A 20,925-nucleotide genomic window follows, 5' to 3' on the forward strand; every position below is an offset into this window, starting at 1 on the left:
ACTTGGGTACATGGAATTGACAGGTGGAGAGAGTTCTCTTTTTCTTTGTGGTGGTTGAAGGTGCACTGTCTCTCTCAGGCACAGGCAGCCTCCCAGGACAGACTAGAACACATCAGAGCAAGTCATCATGCTTCTCTGAGAAACCAGCTAAAAGACAGAATTAGAGAACTTGAATGTGAGTTGGACAAGATAAAAAATACTCAAGACAGTACTTTTCCAAAAGAATGTACACAGGCAGAAATGGAAAAGTACAAGGAGCTGTATCTGGAGGAAGTGAAAACTAGAAGATGTCTAGCAAAGAAACTGGAAAGGTAAGTCTCTGCTTTGTTTGGACTAGTAATAAGAAACTCCTTTTTCCTCATGCATATTTCTTGTTAATTCCTGTTCTGCACCTAGCCAGCGTTTGAAAGCCTATGTTGGCATGTTTGTGGGAAAAGATCCTTCCTGTTCAGCAGGCCTTCATTTCTCTTTAGTGTTTCAGCAGAAACACAACTGATAATGGCATTAACAGGATACTTTTCAAGTTGATGTTGGTTTAACTGGCAGCTTTATTTGCCAGTCTCTATAATATCATCCTCTGTGCAACAGAAAAAATTAATTTCATGTCCTTTATTGTTGAATAAGGGTAGACCTCTCAGAGAACAGGTTTCTGTTCTGTGAAGGAAAAATAGAAATCATCTTTTTTGGCTTCTGCTTAAGCAGTGGCTCTGAGCTTTGAGCTTCCCTTGGGAAGGGGGGCCAGCCCAGAGTTGTTACAGAGGTGACTTGCCTTCCAGAAAAAGCTATGTAAACACATGGCTTTCACAGAAGGCTTTGAAGCCCTCATGCTGAGCAGTCCTAAGCGTTGCTGACACTTGCTGCTCCTTGCATCTGGTGAGACATCTTAGAAACAGGCCCTCCACAAAAGCTCAAATCAAGTGATGTTCTATTTTTCAAGGCTCTTCACCTCAGAAGTCAAAATAATAGTCAACCACCTGGGGAGTAACTTTGAGAAAGTGTTACTACCAAAGGTAACTGTTTGTGTGCTTTGGAATGTTTCAGAGCTAACGAGAGACTTGAAGAAGCCAACGCTAAGCTCCTCCGGGAGCGCCACAAAAGCAAATCGTTAATCACAAGCAGCATTGTCAGTGGAGGTCTGGCTGCAACTCCAGTTCTGTATTCAACTGCACTGGGACATCTTGGCAACCATTTGGGACTGAACAGAAGTCTCAGTCTAGGAGAGAGCTTCCTCAGTCCAACTGAGAACACATTATCCTCAAGAAACAGGGTTGCAGCCTTTGTGGCCAAGGTAAGCATTTGGAAATACCATTCTCAGCTGCTGCTGAAGAGTGGCTGTATGCAAGGTTCTCCCTCTTAGCCTGAAGTTAAAATCCATTTATTGGTCTGTATTGTCTAATAGGCCAAAACAACTGCTAATCCTTAGAACAGTGCACAGCTGTACATTGCAAGGCTGAAGACTTTTGGTCATCAGGTTTGCAAAAATTTTCAAGAGGGCCCAAAGGCCATAAAGTGTTTAAGTCCAAGCAGTGAACTGTGTCATGACATTCTTTTGCAAGAGATACTGTGACACAGGGAGTTCCCAGCTAAACTCAAAATGAACTTCCAGTGTATGGTTTTGCTAACTTGCTTAAAATGGCTAACATCATGTTGAATGACAAATCCAGTCAGACATCTGAGACATTTTTTTCTTCTTCCTTAATCTTCAGCCCAGCAGTTTCTTCACAGAGCTTGCTTTAGTATGTTAATACCAACAAAAGTTTGCTTCAAAAATAGGATGATACGAATGGGATGGCATAATTTAGCTCTTAGACTTCAGTGTAGAACACAGAGGAAGGAAAATTCAGGGACCCACTGTGAAAGGGAAATAAAGAGGAGACTGGGAGGGGTAGGGAGCACAGAACAAGAGAGGGAAAGAAAGGACCAAGAGATGAGAGCAAGATGCTAAGAAAAAGGCAAAAGAGGAAATCACTCCTCTTCTGGAGGAAAAAAAAAAAGCTGCCTAGTTTAAAAGGAAGGGCTTAACAGTTGTGCCTTTTCTGGAGAAGAAGGAGGAAAACAGACAGCAAAGGGAAAGAAAGTGGGAGTACTCAGTGCTTCTTAAAAGTCATAGTGTTCAGGTAGTGCTTTGCATTTTCATTTTCCAGAAGACATTGGAGCTCCCTGAGAATCTCAAAGTTTTGTCAGTATAAAGACAGACACCTTTAGGGGTTTGCTGTCTTCCCTTAAGTAGAGAAATTTAATTGCAGAAATTAAATGTTTCTCCAAGCAATTTCATGGCTCATTGTTTCATACAGCTGCCAATAAATACAGATGTAAAGTTCAAACTGCTATATAGGCATCCTCAGTGTTTTGTGAAAAATGCTTCCAAATCCACTTGTTAAAAACATCTGAGCTGATTATAAGACAAGTCTGCATTAGATCTGAAAATGGTGATACTGCTCCCTCTTGGTGTCCTGACTTCAACAGCACCCATAGAGTTTTCTTTCCAGAGCATGTGTGTCTCACAACCTTGACCATACTTTCAAGGAAGTTGTTGAACAGTTATGTATGACATGTTCCCACTCTTCAATTACTTCAATTACAATGTCCAGAGAGAATTTGCTTCTTAATTTGGGGGCTTTCTTCTGTACTAACATTTTTCCTTCCCAGTACAGTTTTGTTGATAGGACCTAGTACCCAGAAGTTCTCTCTGCTCTTGACCACAACCTGTGGAGACTTTTAGTTTGTTGTCGCCAGAGGAGCTGACGATAATTCACTCTCATAATATACGCATTTGTCTTCTGAGGATTTCCTTTGAACTCTAATAATGTATCAAACTCTGAAGTTTTCTTCCTTGAATAAGGGTGAGTCAAACAACTGCTATACCCACAGAAAACTTAGCTATTTCTTACCAATTCAACCAGGTTCTCTTAAGAGAAACATGGGAATCTCAGCATGCCAGATTTCTCTCAATCAAAGCAGAAGTCTGGTGAGTGGGACTAAGATGACTTGCTGTGAATTTATCCTTCCTTATACTAAATTGAGCTGCTCATTCTGTTGTGGTAAGTCTTCTGGAAATTACCAGTTAGGGAGCAGCCAAGACTGACATGGCACAACCTGTAGCCTCAAGTACCTCAATGTTCGGTGTTTTCAGGAAAGTCTTAAAACCTGATCTTCCTTCTCCAAGTCATACACAGGAATAACTGTCTGTGTACCAGAATTTGAAAGATGGGTCTTTAATGCATAGCCCAAGGCAGGGGATGTCTGACTGCTGCATGTATTGCCAGAAGATTTTGGGACTCAAGGCAGCTTCTTTTATTTGCAAACTGTCAAGCTGCAATCCTAACAACTGTGCCACAGGCTTGTGCAAATGAATGTGGGCGTCTTGACATGGAAAATAACGTGAACTCTGCTAGCTGCAACCAGTGTGAATTGGTGGATTTATGAAACCAGTTTCCCTACAGAATGTGAGAAAGGGAATGTCGGCTCCCTACACTCTCTCTCAACTTCTGTTCCTTTCCTGGTTTCACTTTCCATCTGCCCTCTTGTATTTTAGTGGTCTTTCTAGTGTGAGCTTTTTTCCTTGCCTCATGTACAGGCAGGCCATGTTCTTGTGTCTCAGTGAAGATCTTTGAACTTCAGGCCCTTTTTCTTTCTTCTTCAGCTCCTTAATCAAAATTCTTCTCTCTCTTCTCTGCAGCCAGATATGTGACAAGGTTTGTAGCCTGTAGTGTTTAACCTTGAGTGCTACTGGAAATGTTTTGGTTTTTATGCTGCTAGGATTTGATTCAAACTTACTGATGCATTCATATGGGCCTAAAGCTGGAAGTGCTTTGAAGTTGCTGGTTTCTCTGAGTGAAAGAGCGACTTGCTGCTGAGTAGTTCTGTGCTTTCTGTATTTGTGAAGTTATGGCTTCTGTGGTAGTTCAGCTTCTGTAAGATGGTACCGTATGTATGGATTTCATCTCTTCTCATGGAGCTTGTTTGAACTAGAGTAGAAGGCTCTTTACTGCCCTTGCCTGTTCTGGCAGTCAGAAAGTTCTGGGTTGCAACAGTGGTTGTGTGTACAGTAGCACTACTGCTCTGAAGTTGAGTTCCCAGACCCTGAGTATCATCTCATGGAGTCTTAGAGGATCCTGCTTACTCTGTGCACAAGAAGCTCTGTGGGTAAGTAGTTAAAGTCAACATCACTTCCTGAAACAGAATTACTGAGATGGTGTCTGCTGCAAGTGACCCAGTGTGTTAGTGCCTGAAGAGCTGAGCAGTGAGAGGTACCTGCTCAGGACACAGCCACCAACTTGAGGAATACTGGAATTTACTACAGGGAATTCTGGAAGGATATGCTAAGCTAAGCAAAGCATATAATCATTAGCAAAGAATTATAAAGGACAAACTAAGCAATGCACCTAATGATTGCTACAAAAGAATGCCTATAGTGATAACGAAAGATACATCACCAGTTATTCCAATACTTTGCCATCATCCAAGCCTGAGACACCTCAGCTGTGGGGGAAGGTGTCACAGTGAAGGACTGGAGAACCAAGGTAACTGGGAACTCCTGTGCTGTGTCCACCTTGAGGCCACCAGGCTCTCCCAGCTTTGCTGTGACAGTAGCCCAGCTTTTATACTGTTAAACAAACAAGCTGACATAATGTGTAATAATTTCATCCTCCTGTTGGCTTTCTCCCAGAGCCTGGCCAGGGCTCAAGGAGGAACCAAGGGACTTATCTTTGATCCTATACCACCCTGGTTAGGCCACATGTGGCCTCATCCAGTTTCTAGATGTGGAAAGGTAAATACATGTTCCGCCAATAAATGCACACATGCTTTGTTCATGAGCAAATACATGTAGATAACATATAACATAGGTTGGAAGGTTCAACTATAGGTCAGCTTTGGCTCTGGGCCTCTTGTTCAGGCCTCAGGCAGGGGCTGTTGTTCAGGCCTTGGTACTTCATGCCTTCTCCAGAGGGGCAGGAGGACAATGGAGACTCTGTCAGAGTCCTCAAAGCCTTTCATCCAAAGGCCTTTTCATTCCTTTTCAGAGAAGTCCATGTGTTGGCTTTTTTTCCACCTATTTCTCTTTCCTCAGAAGGGGGTGAGAGTCACAAAAAGGTTACTGGGATAAATAAGAGGCAAACAAGACCTTTTTCTTCTCTTGATTCATCTGCACATGTTGCAGAGGGTCCTGTGGACCTTCTGCTTGTTGTGAAAGCTTCATAAACTGGGGAAAGTACTTTCTTCCAACAGCTCAACTACTGCAACTTTGCTTAGGATTAGTGCTGCTTTAGGTCATCTTTTGGTCTCAGCTTTAGATGTCCTGCTTTCTTCCACTACCCATGTCTCATTTTGTGTTCTAGGGGGGTCCCTTTTCCCCAGGATTTTACTGCTGCTTGTCCACGCTTGAAAAGAACTTGATGCTTGGGGAGAGTTGTTCTTTTGGCACCACTGAGAAGAGTTTGGCTCCATCTCTTCTACTCCACCCTCCTGGTAGTTAATACACATAGACAAGGTCGCCTGAGCTTTGTCTACTCCAGGAAAGAAACAGCCACAGCTCTCTCAGCCTTTCCACATAGCTCATGTGGTCCAAGGCCTTCAGCATCTTCTTGGCCATCACTGACCATCATCTCCATTTGCTATGATATTTTTAGGTTTTATCACATTGTCTGTGAGCTGTAGGAATGTTTTAGGAGGTTTAGTAGTTATAGTTGTGTCATTTTATATCTTAACTGTGTATTTTATGTATAATTCTAGGTACGTCAGGAACTGGATGAAAAAATCACTAAGGAACTAAAAGAAGGTAATGTGCCATTACATTAGGAGTGTTTTTAAGAAAAAAGGTGACTGTTTTTATGTCTTGACAGCTTTCAAGCCATTATTTTCAACTCCCTCTGCTAAGCATAGATTTTTTTTTCTGCTAGCTCTCTATTTTAGACTTCAATGTGAAAAAAATCCTGCTTCCCAAAATACTGCATAGAATGTTATGCACTTGCTAGGAAAAAAAAAAAAGAAAATAAAAAGAAAATGCATCCACTGGCTCACATAGAAACACTTGGTTTCAGATGAAGTTGCCCTTCACTAGGGTTAATTTCCAGCAAAAACATCAAAGAAACCCCCAGAGTTGTATTGATTTTTATAGATCTTTATAGACTTCAGCCATCCCTTCCTTCCCTGAACATGGATTGCATTCAGTACTAAACCATACCATACATGTTCTCTGCTGTTAGATCTTGATTTTTCTTGCTGTGATTCATGGCTTGTCTTTGTAGCCTAGGTGTTGGCAGTCTTGTTTTGAATAAGTAAGAAGCACATGATCAGGGACAAAAGAAAACATTTCTTCAGGAAGAGATTGTACACTAGTGTTTAGGCAAACATGAGTTCAGTGCTTGCAACATGGAATATAAAACACGCTCTACAATTTGAGGCCTGGCATCCAAAGAGGAAACCCACCTGCTTCATGATAGCTGGTCCTCCAGAGTCACTGCTTTGCAGGGACTGCAGGTATGTAGTTGTAGTGCTCCAATAAAGCACAGCTTTGAGCATTTAAGGAAAGCAAAGACTTCAGGCTGAAGAGCTCTGCAGGGGCTATGTTAAGAAGCACTGTTAAGGGCCACTGGAGTTGTGTCGAGTTCTGGGAGATGTTCAGTGTCTAGCCTCCAGAATGTCTGCCACTAGCTTTACAAATGATGTTGACTGATAAGCAAATGTGCACAAAATGTGTTTCTTCCTTTTTGCCCAGCTCCTCCCTTGTTAGGTGTCCTTGGAAATTTTAAAGTCTCGTACATATCTCAAGTTATGTACGATCTTCTTACAGTGCTTTATTTCTTCCTGCATGCTGTAAAAGTAACATAAGAATCTTGCCACTTTTCCCCACAGCCACTGCTGAACTTGAAACTGGATGTGCTGGATCTTCAAAAAACCTTCATGTGGACCAGGATCCCCTTTGCAGAGCAATAGAGGAGTACTGTGATGTTTTAACCAAAAATTACATGATTTGAATGAAATGCTGTGGAAAGGCTCTGGACATTTTTTTGCTTTAATACAGCATCTATGGTTTCCCTTCTCCCCATTTCAGATGTGGAAACTTATTTTACTCTGAATATAAACTCTAAGTCTATTAAATGGATGTCAAGCACAGTGCACTCATCTGTTGGGTTTTTTCTGCATAGCTAGCTTCTTTTACAGTCACAATAAGAGCTACATCCTTATTTTTTTTCTGACCAGGAGATTGACTGATCTGGATTCTTGAGCTTGACAAAACTGTCAGAAATGTTTCCTCTTACAGTAGCTGTATTATTTTCCTCCACTCACGTTCTGTGATTTTACAAAAGCATTCCTTTTGTTCAGTTTAATCCTTTCACTCCATGTGTTTTTAAGTTCTCCAGTGTAATTTCAATGCTTAGGACGTTATTTGATGTGCTTTGAGCCCAGTGCTTCAGTCCTGATGCAGTGACTAATTTCTGCTAAGTAACTTAGAATGGTCTTCAAGCTGGAGAAAAGGGCACTTTACATTGTTGTCACTTGATGCAATATAGGTTTAAAAATACTGTGAGTGTGCAGTAGTGCCAAGACTTGTTTTATGGTCTTTGATATTTTTATTTTGTATCACAGAATAATTGAGGTGGGAAGGAACTTCTGGAGGCTACTTGTTCTATCTCTTCTGCTCCAAGAGGACCACCTTTAGGTAGTTTCCCAGATCTGTGTTGGGTTTTGAATTACTTAAAATTGGAAGCTCCAGAACCTCCATGGGCAACCTGCCCATCAGTCACTGTCACAATACACTTGAATATCATAAGGGATTGTCAAACTTAGTACCTCTCATGGTATTAGTGTTGATTTCTGTATTAAAAATTGCTGCAGCTTCAGACTTGTGCAGCTCTTGCTTAAACACTTGTGGTACACCTGAAAACACTTCCAGTGAGAGGGGGAAAAAAAGAACTTTAATATTATCAGCTTTCCTCAGTCCTCTCCAGAACCTGTGTGATTGGATACCCAATCTTTTTGTTGCTGCTAGCAGTTGAGGATGGTGTCTGTAGCCCAGATGTGGTGAAAAACTGATAGCAACCATATAAGCAATTTTACTTATTTCAGGGAGTTACCAGTTTTTAATTAAGATATGAGTTGTCATTTCCCATCTGAAAAAGTCACCAGCAGAGTATGGAACAAAGTCCAGTTTTGGAAAAGTAAGAATGATTGTACTGAGATGAATCAAGACTGACAGAATTTTAGGGGTTTGCCCATTATTTCAAGGACTCGAGGTGACAGATAGTGAGAAATGCATTCAATGCTGTTGTGACACTTCCTTTTTATGAGAGTACATTTTTGTGAAGCTATTACACTGTATTTAATTGGACTTGATATTTAATAAACTTTGTAATCTAGAACATGGCTTTGTTTTATTGTTCCCTTTCTTGGCACTGCTTTCCACCCCTTCCCTGCTCATAAAACTCTCCGAAGCTCTCCTGTGCTCACAGATGTACCTTGCCTGTTCCCCTGTGAGAGACTGGCCTGCAGCAGATGAATGACTCAAACACTCGACCATTTGCAGTAACTGCCCAGGTGCTGCAAGAGACTGGACTGGCTCAAACAATCGGCTGGCTAGTGCTTGACTAAAGCAAGCTGAAAGCCAGTGTTACATCTAGTGTATCAATAAGGGAAAGTCTAATCAGTTCATTAACTTGAAAGACAATTTGTTTGTTTTCTTGTATAGAAAAACCTCTTCTAAAAAGTGGATGGTTGATTCTTGGTGTTTGTTAAAAACAACACTCTGAAAGTGGTGCTGCTACCACATTACATGATAATGCACAGGGTTACTTTTTACCCCAAAACTCCTCTAACTTTAAGCAGTACTTTAGCTGAAGTTATTACATACTGCCTATGATGAGTTATGGATCTTTAATCATTACTTTGACCTAATCACTGCTATTGGCACTTCTCCATGTCTAGATTATCTTCACTGATTAGGCCTTTTTAAATTCTGTAGTAGAAGCTTTGTCATCTTAGAAGTTTCTCGCTTCATTAAGTTACTAAGGCTCAGGTAGCTCATGGCAGAGAGCATGGAAACTTCAGTACTTTCAGTACATTCATAACTAATGCTTAAAGGCCTAAGACAGTGGAGGGCATTTCTCAGACACGCCTGTGTGTTGAAGAGTGGCATTAAGGGTAGGGTAGCTTGGTAATTCCCTTTTGGCTAAGGACTTTGCTGTTGTAACTCAGAAAAAGCGTAATTAAAAATAAAATAAAAATAAAATAAAAAACTCAAAACTATTTACATGTATAGTGTAGCTATAAAACATTGTACATGTCTTATCCATAAATGAAATGGATGCATACAAACATATTAATGTTTGCCTTTCCCACTGCTTTCTGCATTGGCTGGACTTCCATAAAACGGTGAAATCAGAAGTTGCAGCATAAAACTCAGAATTGCTTGATGTACATTATAAAAGATGCAAGAAGTTAAACCAGTCTCTAAACAAATTAAGAAGCTGTCCCCTTCACTCACATACTGATCATCACTTAAATTACAATTGCTCTGTTCCATTTCTTATCAGAGACTGTTTCCACTTGGATCCTGCAATTTTAACTGAATATGAGCTGATGACTATTCACAGAAGCTGTCTTGAAAATCAGAAGTGCAATTCCAGAGAGTGATCCTACCTGGTTATAGTTACACAAAATAATCTTAAGCCTTTCTTTTCTGAGTCCTTGACCATTTGCACTTCCTAGATTTAAGCTGCACTTACACCTGACTCTTGTATCCAGGATGAGTTGGGACAACCTGTAGAAGAAACATGGCAAAAAGCAAGAAGGCTGTTTCCGTTCAGCTTTGATGAGCACACATGTTCATAGATTTTGCACTTGCATTTTAATCATGGACATGATTCTGCATACTCCTGCTGCTAATGATCTGATTGTTAGGAGAAAGGCTGGCACCAGTCCTATTGACTGTTTACATCCTAATGTGCTGTTTTTTAAATCTGTTTCCAAACTGACTGAGGTTCTATTGTCTGATATTTCCTCCACAGCATCACACATTTTCAATCAGCATCAGCTCCTTAGCCATAATCACTTCCTGCCTTGGCTTCTGTCCAGTCCTGTAACTCAGTGCAAAACAGAACTCCTGTACATTTGGTCTGTATGCATGAAATGGTACAGATGAGGTGATATTTATGTGGCAGATGGTTTTTTTTATTAATTTTTATTAATTTTATTTATTTTTAATTGGAAATTTTTATTAATTGGAAGTGCTAGAAACCAAATTTGAAACGGTTAGAGATAGCTCGGGTGTTTATTGCTGCATGTTTTTTCCTGGTGTTTTGCATGCATGCTGCTTGGAAGACAAGCTTGACAACCTGTCCCTTGTATCCAAGGGCTCTACATCACACACACGTTCATCGATGTGAATGCTGCAAATCCCAGCCATACACCAGCAGCAGCTCTGGCCAGTTTGCGGAAACATGGCAACCTTTTTGTGCATACAGGTTTCCATTTGCATCATAAACAGAGTTGAAGTCTGAAAATGACACAAGTAAGAATTACCAAAAATTTAAGCACAAAAATACAAAGCAATAACCATAATTAAAAAGTAACATTTTAGGACAGGAAGCTTCCATATAAAATTCTAGTGCCTTAAAATATTTCTGAGTAGAAGATGTTTTCTCACAATTTCTCAGTATTTCTTAAAGATGAATTATTTATACAAATACAATAACTGTATCTGTGTTTAAGAGAATTTTGCTACAATGACCACTGCTGTAAAGCCCAATTTCTTCACATTCAACAGGTTTCCATCCTAGTTGTTTCTAGTTTTTATGCATTAGAGCACTTCAGATCTAGCTTCTTCAATTTCTGCACCTGAATAACTTCCACTCCCATTTCTATGCAGAGCACTGTAATTATCACTGCTGGATTTGATACTAAAGATAAAATAAACCTAGAGTATAAAACAAGATGGCAGGAAAGGCATTAAAGAGGTTTTAGCAGACAAAAGCAGTAAATGCACACGTGCTTGTCTTTCCCAAAGTAATGAAAGCCTGTCATCTAAAAGTGCAAGTAGCAGGAAAGAAGTTGAGCACTGAGTGAATTTTTTTGGCATCCAGTGGCACGATTACTGATGTAAGGCTGAATAGCAACAGCACATTGTTCCAAGCAAGTTCCAGAGCTCCTGGAACGTGCACAAGGCTCCAGGAAGGAACATTAACAAGTAGACAAGTCCTGCTTTTAGGGTGAGCAAGCATGTTTTGGCAGAAGTCTGAATGCTGTTGTGTTTTCAGCTTTGATTTTCACTTGCGTCAGTGGAGCTTTTATTTCCTTCAGGGAAATGCTACTGATATAAGAAATAACAGCATTTCTACTATTGCTGTAAAAATTACAGAAAAAAAAGCCCCTAAAAAGGATCCTAAGGCAAAATATTGCACACTGAGAGAAGCTAGCAGGAACAGGATTTGCCTGGCTGTTTACTATCTTCTGTCATGTATTTTTAACCTAAGTCTGGTAGAAGTTTTCCCTCCCAAACCTCAAGTATCCTAAACTTCTGGCACATCTGGGTTTCATAGTTATTTGTCCATGAATAGGTATTACTATACTTATAGTATAGGTATAGATACTTGAAGCTATAATGCCTTATTATTTAAGCAACAAAGAAGCTAAAAATTAACTGACATAGCTACTGCAAGTTCCACTTAATCCACCAAATTATTTTCATTATTCTTATCAATAAGATGCAGTTCTCTCAACTGGAAAATAGAAATAAGAATCCATTAGTAAAAATTAGTAGAGTAGCATACACAGGTGCCACAAATGTGGCAAATATACCAAATATAAAAAATAGACCAAATACAACTAGCAAAGACATCTTGCTGTTTTAACTGGCATAACTCACATTCAGTTTCCCAGTCTCTTCAGCTGAGGCTTCTTCTTGGTAGTTGCTGTAATTTAATTCCTAAAAGAGCAATAGCACGACCTAGTATTTGTCATGTTAACTATGGAAGAAATTAAATCCTTTCATACCAATGCATGGAGAACATAACCCTGGTATTTAAGGACAATTTCTCTATTACTCTGCAGAATAAAATCCTTAGCAGAGTGCGGCAGCATGCAGCAGAGGCTAATTGGTGGAATTATGCTGCCATGGTACAAAATACCTACTCAGGCACACAGATCTGGTACATTTGCTATGAAAGTAGTATGGCAATGGCCATGAGATAAATACCATTGACCTGCACTTTATCTTCAGCTCTAGCACAGAGTGTTTGATGTGTATCTCAGCTGTTTACTTTTAAAATGAAGAATGAACACCACCTTCAGGGCTAAGGACAACAGACTATAGTTGAAGCAAAGGTCAAGTTGTACAGAAATTGTCCACTGTTGGATTACATCCTCAAAACAGTACCTGTGCTCTTTCAATCCAGTACAGCCAGTAACCTGCGTGTAGGCCACACAGGATTTGAAACACTTTGACTCCAAGTATGTGAAAGGGACAGGGAGGTACTTAATGTGGATTGCAGTTAAGAGAAATTGACATTGGACCACAGAAGTAGTTTCTGTGTTTCTTCACGCACACCAAATTAATTTACTTTATAAACCAGCTCATTAATTTCAGTGGAGGAATTCTTTCCCACTACTAGTCAAGAGTTGTCCTTTCATCCAAGATCTCTACTAACCAAACAAAAGGAGGAAGTGACCAACCTCTGACAATGCAGGAAATGTCATAGGACAATTACTTCCAATTCAGCATTTATTCCTTTTGGCCTTAGTATCACCTCTTTTTGCCCTTCTTATTTTTGTATAGTATGTTCATTACTCTGCAAAGACTCACTGGATTTTACTGAGTATCACCTGCTATTTACTGAATCTTTAATCTCAGCTCATTGCAGGAAGACAGTTTCAGAAAAAAATCTATCTATGATCTCAGAAGGGCTCTTCATGTACCCCATGGAACCAGCTGACAGTCATAAGGTACCAGCAGGCAGAACTCATAGGAAGCCCCTTCAGTTCCAGGAGAGTTACTCTTTTTTTTGTTGAGAGCACTTTTCTTTCCAGGAAGAATAAAGCAAAGGCTTTTTGCAGACAATACTACTTATCTCCCAGGAAAATTTTGCTTTGCTACATCTCTGCAATCAGCATTAAACAGGAGAACCTGCAACCCAGCCAGCCAGCACACTGTTCAGCACAGAACTATTATCTGTGGTGCTCTTTTCTCATTCCATCCAGTCCTCTTTCATACCTCTTGAGCAGCTGAGTCAAGTTTTCCTCTCAGAAATTCAGCTCTTTATTTGCTCTTTTGTACCTTTTTACTACCTTCAATGTACTTACAACACTGACTGCAGAGCTCCCCTATTGTGAAGACACAGGCTTTTTATGTGCTGAGCTTCCACCCTACTCTTCCTCTGGGGACTAACACTCTAGCTTTCTTCCAAATCACTAATACTAGGCCATCACTCTATGCCTACTTTATGGTTTCAATCCCATTGATTTTTCCCATCTTTCCTCATTTATGAAAACAATGACATGAACTACTCTCATTGGTGATCTTTTTTTTTTTTTAGCCCAGACTGCGCTATGGGCTTGATTCAATAAAAGCACTCTTTCAGACTGGTTATGATTCAACTTGTTGCATAAAATACTATTTTACTGAATGATTTCTCTACACCATATACTTACAGTACCTAGTTAGCCACTATAGCTTAGAGCCCCTTAAAGTTCACAAAGCTTTAATTGCACCATAGAATTTTTAAAAGAATTATCAAGTCCTAGATTTGATTTTAAGAAACCCCTTCTGACCAGGTCTGGCTTTGATCCCTTCACCATTACATCCAGAAGAGGCTTTAGTCAAATCCAGAACAAAAATCAGTGACATCAAATTGAAAGAAATGTTGGAGATTTCAGAAACTGAAACAAAACATGAGTGTAAGCCAAAACTCACAACCCTGATAAGCTTTACATTGCTGCTAAGCATGAAGGTAAGCAACCTCCAAAGAGTCAATTTTTAGGTTTTAGAGAGAACTTTGCTTCTGAGCAGGCTCCATCTTAGCAGACGTGGAGATAATCCCAATCAGACCTGAGCTGGCCATCCTTTGCCCATCTCATTGCAGAACAATCAATTTTACAATCAACTGCATATCATCAACCCATTCGGGCTTTGCACAGTCAGCTTTTATCTGGATCCTTTTCTAAAATGGAGTTTATCTATCTTTCTCAGTAATCACTTGGAGAATGCCCTAGGTTTAGGTCAGCCTGTAAGTGCAGACACATCTTATTTTCTTCAAGCTGTAGCTTCCCACTACCATAAAAACAGGTTCACAGGCTTAGAAAAGAAAATGCAACAACTGAGGTCACCCACTGGAAAGGAAAAAGACAGGATTAGTTTTTAACACCTTACTCAGCAAAACTATCACTTTCCAGATCATGATTTTCCAGCTTCAGCAACTGGAATTCTCATGTGGTCAGTCCCTTGATCTTACTGATCAATTTCACTGCCATTGTTCCACAGCCTTGCATCTGAGATCAGCACTTCGAGGTCAGAGAAAGTAGTTTCAACTCACATCAGCAGCTTGCAATTTAAATTCTCAAGCAAACACAGGACCAAGGAGTTGCACTGCAAATGAAGTGTTTGAGGTAGATGATCTCCATATGCATTAGCATTCCATGATTAATCTTCAAACATAATTTCTCAACTATAAGACAATTTCCATAGTTTTTCCAGTGCTTCTGGAAGTATTCAATCCCTGTGTTTCAACTGTAACTCTCCTAATACATCCAACAATAAGTAGTACATTAAAAATCTGCTCATCCTGACTCCACTCTGCCCCTGCACTTTTTTGCTGAGCTCTAAAATACCTAATTTAATAATCTGCTTTTTCTTTATCAACACAATTCAGTTCCTCTACTGTCTTTTCTCCTGTGCAGGTATCAGCATTTGAGTAGCAAAACCAACTTTTTTGTTGACTGTTTAATGAAACTGATTCTTTTGACATTATGAATTATAGCCAGTTAGTACTGACTTCTGGTAATCACAGGAAAATCCTATTTTGAATTAGTCAATGTCTGCTCAGCAGTTTCCAGAAGAAATGTGGACAGAATACAACACGTTACTAGATCACAAGATGGATAAAAGCAAAAGAAGGTTTGCTGGGCTTCACATGCTCCACCAAGAACAATCTTAGAAAACAAGCTGGAAGCTACAAGAATTGAGAGGCACATTTTATGGAGAACAAGTATTTTCACTTCAATGTATTTGGTTTCCAAATAGTGAACTTGCAATGAAAAGAACCAAATCCTACTTAGTATTAAAATCAGTATAAAACTCCCCAATATGCACATTAAAATTCCTTTTTTGTTTGACAGCACATTTATATACAGGGAAAATACTGGACCTGTGGGACTTCAGAGAATAACAAAAACAGCTTTGTTCAAGAGCAGACTTCTTCATGCTGATGTGGCCTCAAATGCACTATGCTGCATAGAGCTTGTCCCACTTAGCTTGGCTGTGGCTGATGTATATAAGATATATATAAGACATATACATATAGACATATAAGATATATGTCTATATGTGATCATTATTACATGGGACCTTTATATTCAATATTAAGACAAATTTATTTCAAAATAAATAATTTACCGACCTAAAGTACTTCTGCATCTAGAAGACACAGAACTACATTCTAAGACAATGGTTACATATTAGCAAACACACAATTCTCTTTCTGTAGATCTTACCCAAATTTTGAGCAACATGACAGCTGCTGAAAGGTGAAGATAGAGAATGAGTTGGCCTGGAATTTAATTAGCTTCAAATAAATGCATGCATTTGGGTTTTTTGCTCCTGCTCAAAAGTCTGTTTCTCCAATTTGTCTGCAAGGATTAAGGCATTACAAACTTCCACACCTCCAATATAGTCTTGGGGAACAACAAAGTCTGACAGCACAAAAAACCGATTATGTGCACAACACACTAATTTGCTGTGAAAGCTTTTAACATTCTTCCTTTCTACACTACACACATACACAAAAAAATTAAAAAGAACAGTTTTCTCCTTACAGCTACAACTACATTTAGAGATGGTTAAACTGACTGTTACACATCCACCTTTAAATAATCTTGGGTTAAAATGAAAAACCTTGGTTTACCTTTAGGAATGAGATCTTATTTTAAGAACAAGGTATACACACAATCAGGGCCATCACTGATACTGATTGCATTTCCCAGTGAAATTACGCAGCATGAAATCCCAAAAGAAATCCCATGAAAGTATCTTTAGCAAAATGTAGAAACTTTAATTTACATGCAAAACTACACCATATTCATAATAAAAAACTGGTGACTAAACAAATTAAACACAATTCGTAGAAACTGTCCGCACTGCTAAACAGGTCTGTACAACCAAAGATTTACAAAGTCCCTGTGCATGTTCATCTTTTTAGTGCACAACTGAGTTTAAAGGTTCTGCTCGAATATTCCCCAAGTCAAGAGCTGAATCTGTCTCTTCATCAATTTCACCAATCACAGCACTGCAATTAAAAAAAAATCATGTTATTCTTTGTTGAAATCAAATCACACAGTTCTAAAACAGAAGCTGTATTTTATCTTCTAGCAACACTTACTTGCTGTTGCACAATACCAACTTCTTCTGATTGATACTGTTTATTCCATGAAAGCTTCTAATGATGCACACTAGAATGCTCAAAGTATTTTATACCATGACTGTTTCTTTCCTTTGATTTTTCAACAGCTTCCCTATTTCATAAGTCCCCCATTTTTAAGTTACTGTTACTTAGCTATTGATTCTTTTTACTTCTTCCCATAAGGATGCTGAATTGCAGCATGTTGAAGAGTTGCATCATTACTAGTAATAAATATATTTAAGATGGCAAAAATTGTATTTCACAGAAGCATATTTTGAATATATTTGAGTAATGGCTGTATGATGATGTCTTTCATCATACAATTCAAATGTCTAATGAAAAAGTGAAATAATACACCATTATTTGCTGTTTTATACATATTTTATTATCTGAACTGAAAGCTACTGGTAGAGGGGCTTTGTATACCTTTCTCCATACGTCAAATTACTTTTTCTTAAAAGTTTAAGCTGAAAGTGATTAAAGTATTCAGAACGGTCCACTTTCTCCATGATGTTAGATAAATGCACCTTGATATCAATTTAAGTCTTGGCATTTTGTTGTACAGAAGTATCCATTAGAATCAGAAGATGAAAATTCCTATCCAGGCTCACAAGTTGGTCATTGCAACAAACTTTTTCCAGCTGTGATAAAAAATCATCTTATTTTTGCCATCAGCTTCAGAATGCTGCTGCAAAAGTACTCTTCCTAGCTGGCCCACTTACCAGGCCTTCTTTTCACTTCTCCTGCAACCCTCCCATGGGTTTGGCATACCAGCTACTTTTCTCTGCACTCAATGAGCTTTCACCCTCCTTTTGTAAGGGAATTTTACACTGAATACCAACTCGTACATTTGACATGTCCCCCCCTACACTGGTTTAAACACTTCCTATACAGTTCAGTCAGAACCTTCAAGGATTTTCCCGATTATAAAGTGCTCTCTGTGAACATCTGCTCTAAAGGAAAAACAAAAACAAAAAAAACTGTTCTATACCAGATTGCTGACGTTTTGTACTCAAGTTCTATATCATTTTTAGTGATTATTTTATCTTTTCCTTCATCATTCCTCAGTCTGTCCTTGTAGAAGAGATGCCCCAGCCCTCGATCATCTTCAATCTCAACATTGCAATGCAATCACTTCCGTAAAATGTTTGCTATTTAATACAGAATCACAGTCATTCGTTTGGAAAGACCTGCAAGATCAAGTCCAACCACTAACCTAACACTGCCAAGTCCACCACTAAACCATGTCCCTAAGTGTCACTGCTACTCATCTTTTTAATACCATCAGGGATGGAGACTCAGCTTTGACAATACTTTCAGTGCTAAAAGATACTAAATACTTCAATGCACAAAGATGCAAGATGTCTGGGGCTATCAAGATAATCATATACACACACACACACAGAGACACACACAAACCCATGTGCATACATACAAAGTTTGTATGAAAAGATTTAAACAAGAACATGCTATACTTACACATTATCACCTCTTACAATGTATAAGCCCAGCACTACTTGCTCAACTCCTTGTGAAGAACTGAACACTCGTTCATGGCTTTCATCCAGAATCAAGTTTATGGTCTGATCAAAACCTTTGAGTGTACCCTGAAAAAAAAAACACACATACCAAAAAAAAAAAAAAAAAAATCACACTCCCATTGTCCTTAAAATTTCTCTTCTCTGCTGTCAAGAATATCTTAAACAGTGGCCAAATAAAGGTACTAGAGAACAGATGTTTTATTCAGATTTTATTCTTTGGCTTAAAAACCAATTTAAGAAAAGCACACATGTACTACTGTGTGTTCATGCTAACAGAAGTTTAAGTATTAAAAAAGCAAATTTTTCATTTTATCAATGATTTTCCTCTAGACTACTAATTTTTACTATTTCTACACTGGTTTTCTGTATGGACATTTCCAGAAATTAAATAAATTATTTAATAAGACGAAGAATGGAAAAGTTGGATTCTTGAGGTCAACAACATTGAAACCATGGCTAACAACCAATTTTAAGTGGTATCTCTGAAAAAAGATTCATTTGTGTTTACTAAATTATTCTTAAAAAATAAATTTAAAAATACAGGATTTTGTGGCACTTCAATACGTATTCGGAAAATTGATCATCAATTAGTGATGGTAAATTCATGTTAAGAAATTCAAACTCACATAAAACAGCCCTTCAAACAGCCTTAATATGCATTTACATCATCTAACAATGAGTGACATATACCAACTCTATTCAGACCTTTATTGATAGGAAGTATCTTGTAGCACAGACACAAATCTCTACCAGACTGACTTCAGCCAAGCAGATTTGGTGAAGCCAACAGATTTGTTTTCTCTTTCCCCGAGGCTGCACATAGCTAAGTAGAGACAGAAAGATACAATCCTCCTGTAACAATCACACTATTTACTATCAAAACACAAGAGAACAAAAGTTGGGGGGAAGAAATGGAAGAAAAAAAGCCCCAAAACACAGAAGCAATAAACTCAAAAATATTATACTGTCTAATATATTAAGTTGGCCTTTCCTCAGGCTTTCAGGTATTAACAGAAACCCACAATTCTCCAGCTGATGTTTTTCTACAGCCATAGGGAAGAAATGGTTTTAGCATGAAAGCTGACGGGCTTCTAGAACAAAGTGGACATTTTAGATGGAAATTAAATTACTGAACAGAAAAGGAATGCATTTTTGGTGCGTTTCCACATAAAAAGCCATTTGAAAAAAAGGCCAGAGCATCTGCACACACAAATTTATCAATGGAAAGAGTTGACATGACACGCAAGAAACAGTAAGTGTTCATAAAATTCTTCTTTTAAACTTTATGGCAATTATTCTACAGTATAGAATTTATTAGTTTGAATATTTGAGATTATCCTAACAGAGCTTCTTTACTGCCACGATGGAAAGTCTTCATGGAGGAAAATAAAAATACTAAAAAATGTAAGACTTACCACAATCATTCTTCCATCAGAAGTAATTACTGCAACAGTACCTGATATTTCATTAAGGAAACATTTAGTCATACCTGAAATAGAGCCATTAGCATTTTCTAAAACGTTCATATGTAATACAGGTTTTATAAGCCTTTTAGAGCCTAAAAAGCCTATCAGCACTTTTTTAAAGCAGCATGGTTGACAATAAAGTAATTTTCATTAACATCTCCTTAAAAGTTTCTCTTCACCCAACCATGGACAGTCATACCCAAACATGAAAAGCTTTAAAACAGAATAAAGATTTGAGGTAACCTCTCTTCCCATTACTAAGTGCACTGCCTCAAAATTGAAACAAATTTCATAAACACTTTAAGTCCTTAAAAACAGCTCTGCAAGTGGTGCTAGCATTCTACATTCCTTCTTTCTGAAGATCTGATTATCCCAACTCGATGATGATATATTCATCATCTTGACTAATTCTGGTTTATTAGCTTACTGTTTAGCTTACAAAACTAAAAATGTCCATGGGTTACAAGGAGTACAAAAAAACGAGCACCAAAAGCATCCCAAGAACCCCAACTCACGCGTTTTGAGTAAGTGATGCAAAGCTGCTATGTAAACGCGTGTTACCAGCCCTCTAAGAGAACAGACCCACCGCGAATCTCTCTCATCACGGGAAAAGCCCAGCTGGGCAGCACTGGGCGCTGTAGGGGACCCTATTCTCCGGGTAACCTCCAGTCGGCCAGGCCAAACTCCTTTAAGGAGAAACCGACACCGCCAACAGGGACGAGCAAAGCACCAAAACTGCGGTGCCGCTAGCGGGCCCACCGTCAGGGCCGCGCTCAGGAGGGGAGGCCGGTGCCGCCGGCCCGTGCGGCGGAGGATACGGTTGATGTAGTTCTCCAGCGCGGAGGTCATGGCGGCAGACTCTCTGCGCGGAGCCCGCCACGGCCGGCGCGCGCCGCTGACGTGCGGGCCGGTGCGCAGGCGCACAGCCCGGGGGCGGGGCCGGGCTGCGAGAGCAGGGAGCGCGCATGCGCAGGGGGCAGGAAGCGGCAAGGAGGGGCGAGAGGGCCGTACCAAGAAGCGAGAGCCGCGCGGGGGGGCTGTGGCGCCCCCTCCGCGGCGCATGGCACCGCCCGCACGGAAGGTTCCTTCCCCCCTGCCGAGGGTCGGGCTTCGGGCCTTGGTGCCTGGTGTAGCGTTCATTTTCTCGGAGGCCAGGGATGGTCTCTCCATTAGTGGTGTCCCTCCAGGGGCCGGTACTGGGGCCAACACTGTTCATCTTTATAGACGACATGGACTATTGGGATCGAGTTCACTCTCATCAAAATTGCTGACGACACCAAGCTGTGTGGTGCCATCGACACGCTGGATGGA

General features: G+C 39.6%; 2 protein-coding genes across 3 annotated transcripts in view; one reads left to right on the forward strand and one right to left on the reverse strand.

Annotated features, from left to right (window-relative positions):
• The window catches only part of LOC134043054 (ankyrin repeat domain-containing protein 26-like), a 48,738-nt gene extending 41,138 nt beyond the window's left edge, over window positions 1-7,600 (forward strand). The window contains 4 exon segments of the mRNA XM_062491069.1: window positions 79-311; window positions 1,042-1,288; window positions 5,734-5,779; window positions 6,856-7,600. Of these exon segments, the coding sequence (XP_062347053.1) occupies window positions 79-311; window positions 1,042-1,288; window positions 5,734-5,779; window positions 6,856-6,977 (648 nt within the window). The 3' untranslated portion in view covers window positions 6,978-7,600.
• Window positions 7,601-16,238: 8,638 nt separating this feature from the next.
• Window positions 16,239-20,492, reverse strand: LSM8 (LSM8 homolog, U6 small nuclear RNA associated). Of its 2 annotated transcripts, XM_062491072.1 has the most exons (4): window positions 20,433-20,492; window positions 19,564-19,604; window positions 18,087-18,214; window positions 16,239-16,493 (listed from the first exon to the last, which is right to left on the reverse strand). In XM_062491072.1, the coding sequence occupies exons 1-4, from the start codon at window positions 20,461-20,463 to the stop codon at window positions 16,403-16,405; spliced, it is 291 nt and encodes a 96-aa protein (XP_062347056.1). In that variant the 5' UTR covers window positions 20,464-20,492; the 3' UTR covers window positions 16,239-16,402. The 2 variants fall into 2 exon arrangements, with proteins under 2 accessions (XP_062347056.1, XP_062347054.1); XM_062491070.1 differs by lacking the exon at window positions 20,433-20,492 and having other exon boundaries at window positions 19,564-20,119.
• Between the last annotated feature and the right edge of the window lie 433 nt (window positions 20,493-20,925).

Source organism: Cinclus cinclus, chromosome 4 (assembly GCF_963662255.1).
Source record: "Cinclus cinclus chromosome 4, bCinCin1.1, whole genome shotgun sequence".
Taxonomy (NCBI): domain Eukaryota; kingdom Metazoa; phylum Chordata; class Aves; order Passeriformes; family Cinclidae; genus Cinclus; species Cinclus cinclus.

Bases quoted from the DNA above. Each gene is read 5' to 3' on its own strand.
- LSM8 (XM_062491070.1), bottom strand. From the start codon at position 19,674: ATGAACGTTTTAGAAAATGCTAATGGCTCTATTTCAGGTATGACTAAA. The intron at 18,215-19,563 runs GTAAGTCTTACA...TTTTTTTTTCAG, and splicing joins CTGATGGAAGAATGATTGTG to GGTACACTCAAAGGTTTTGA. The intron at 16,494-18,086 runs GTAAGTATAGCA...TTTTAATTGCAG, and splicing joins ATTGTAAGAGGTGATAATGT to TGCTGTGATTGGTGAAATTG.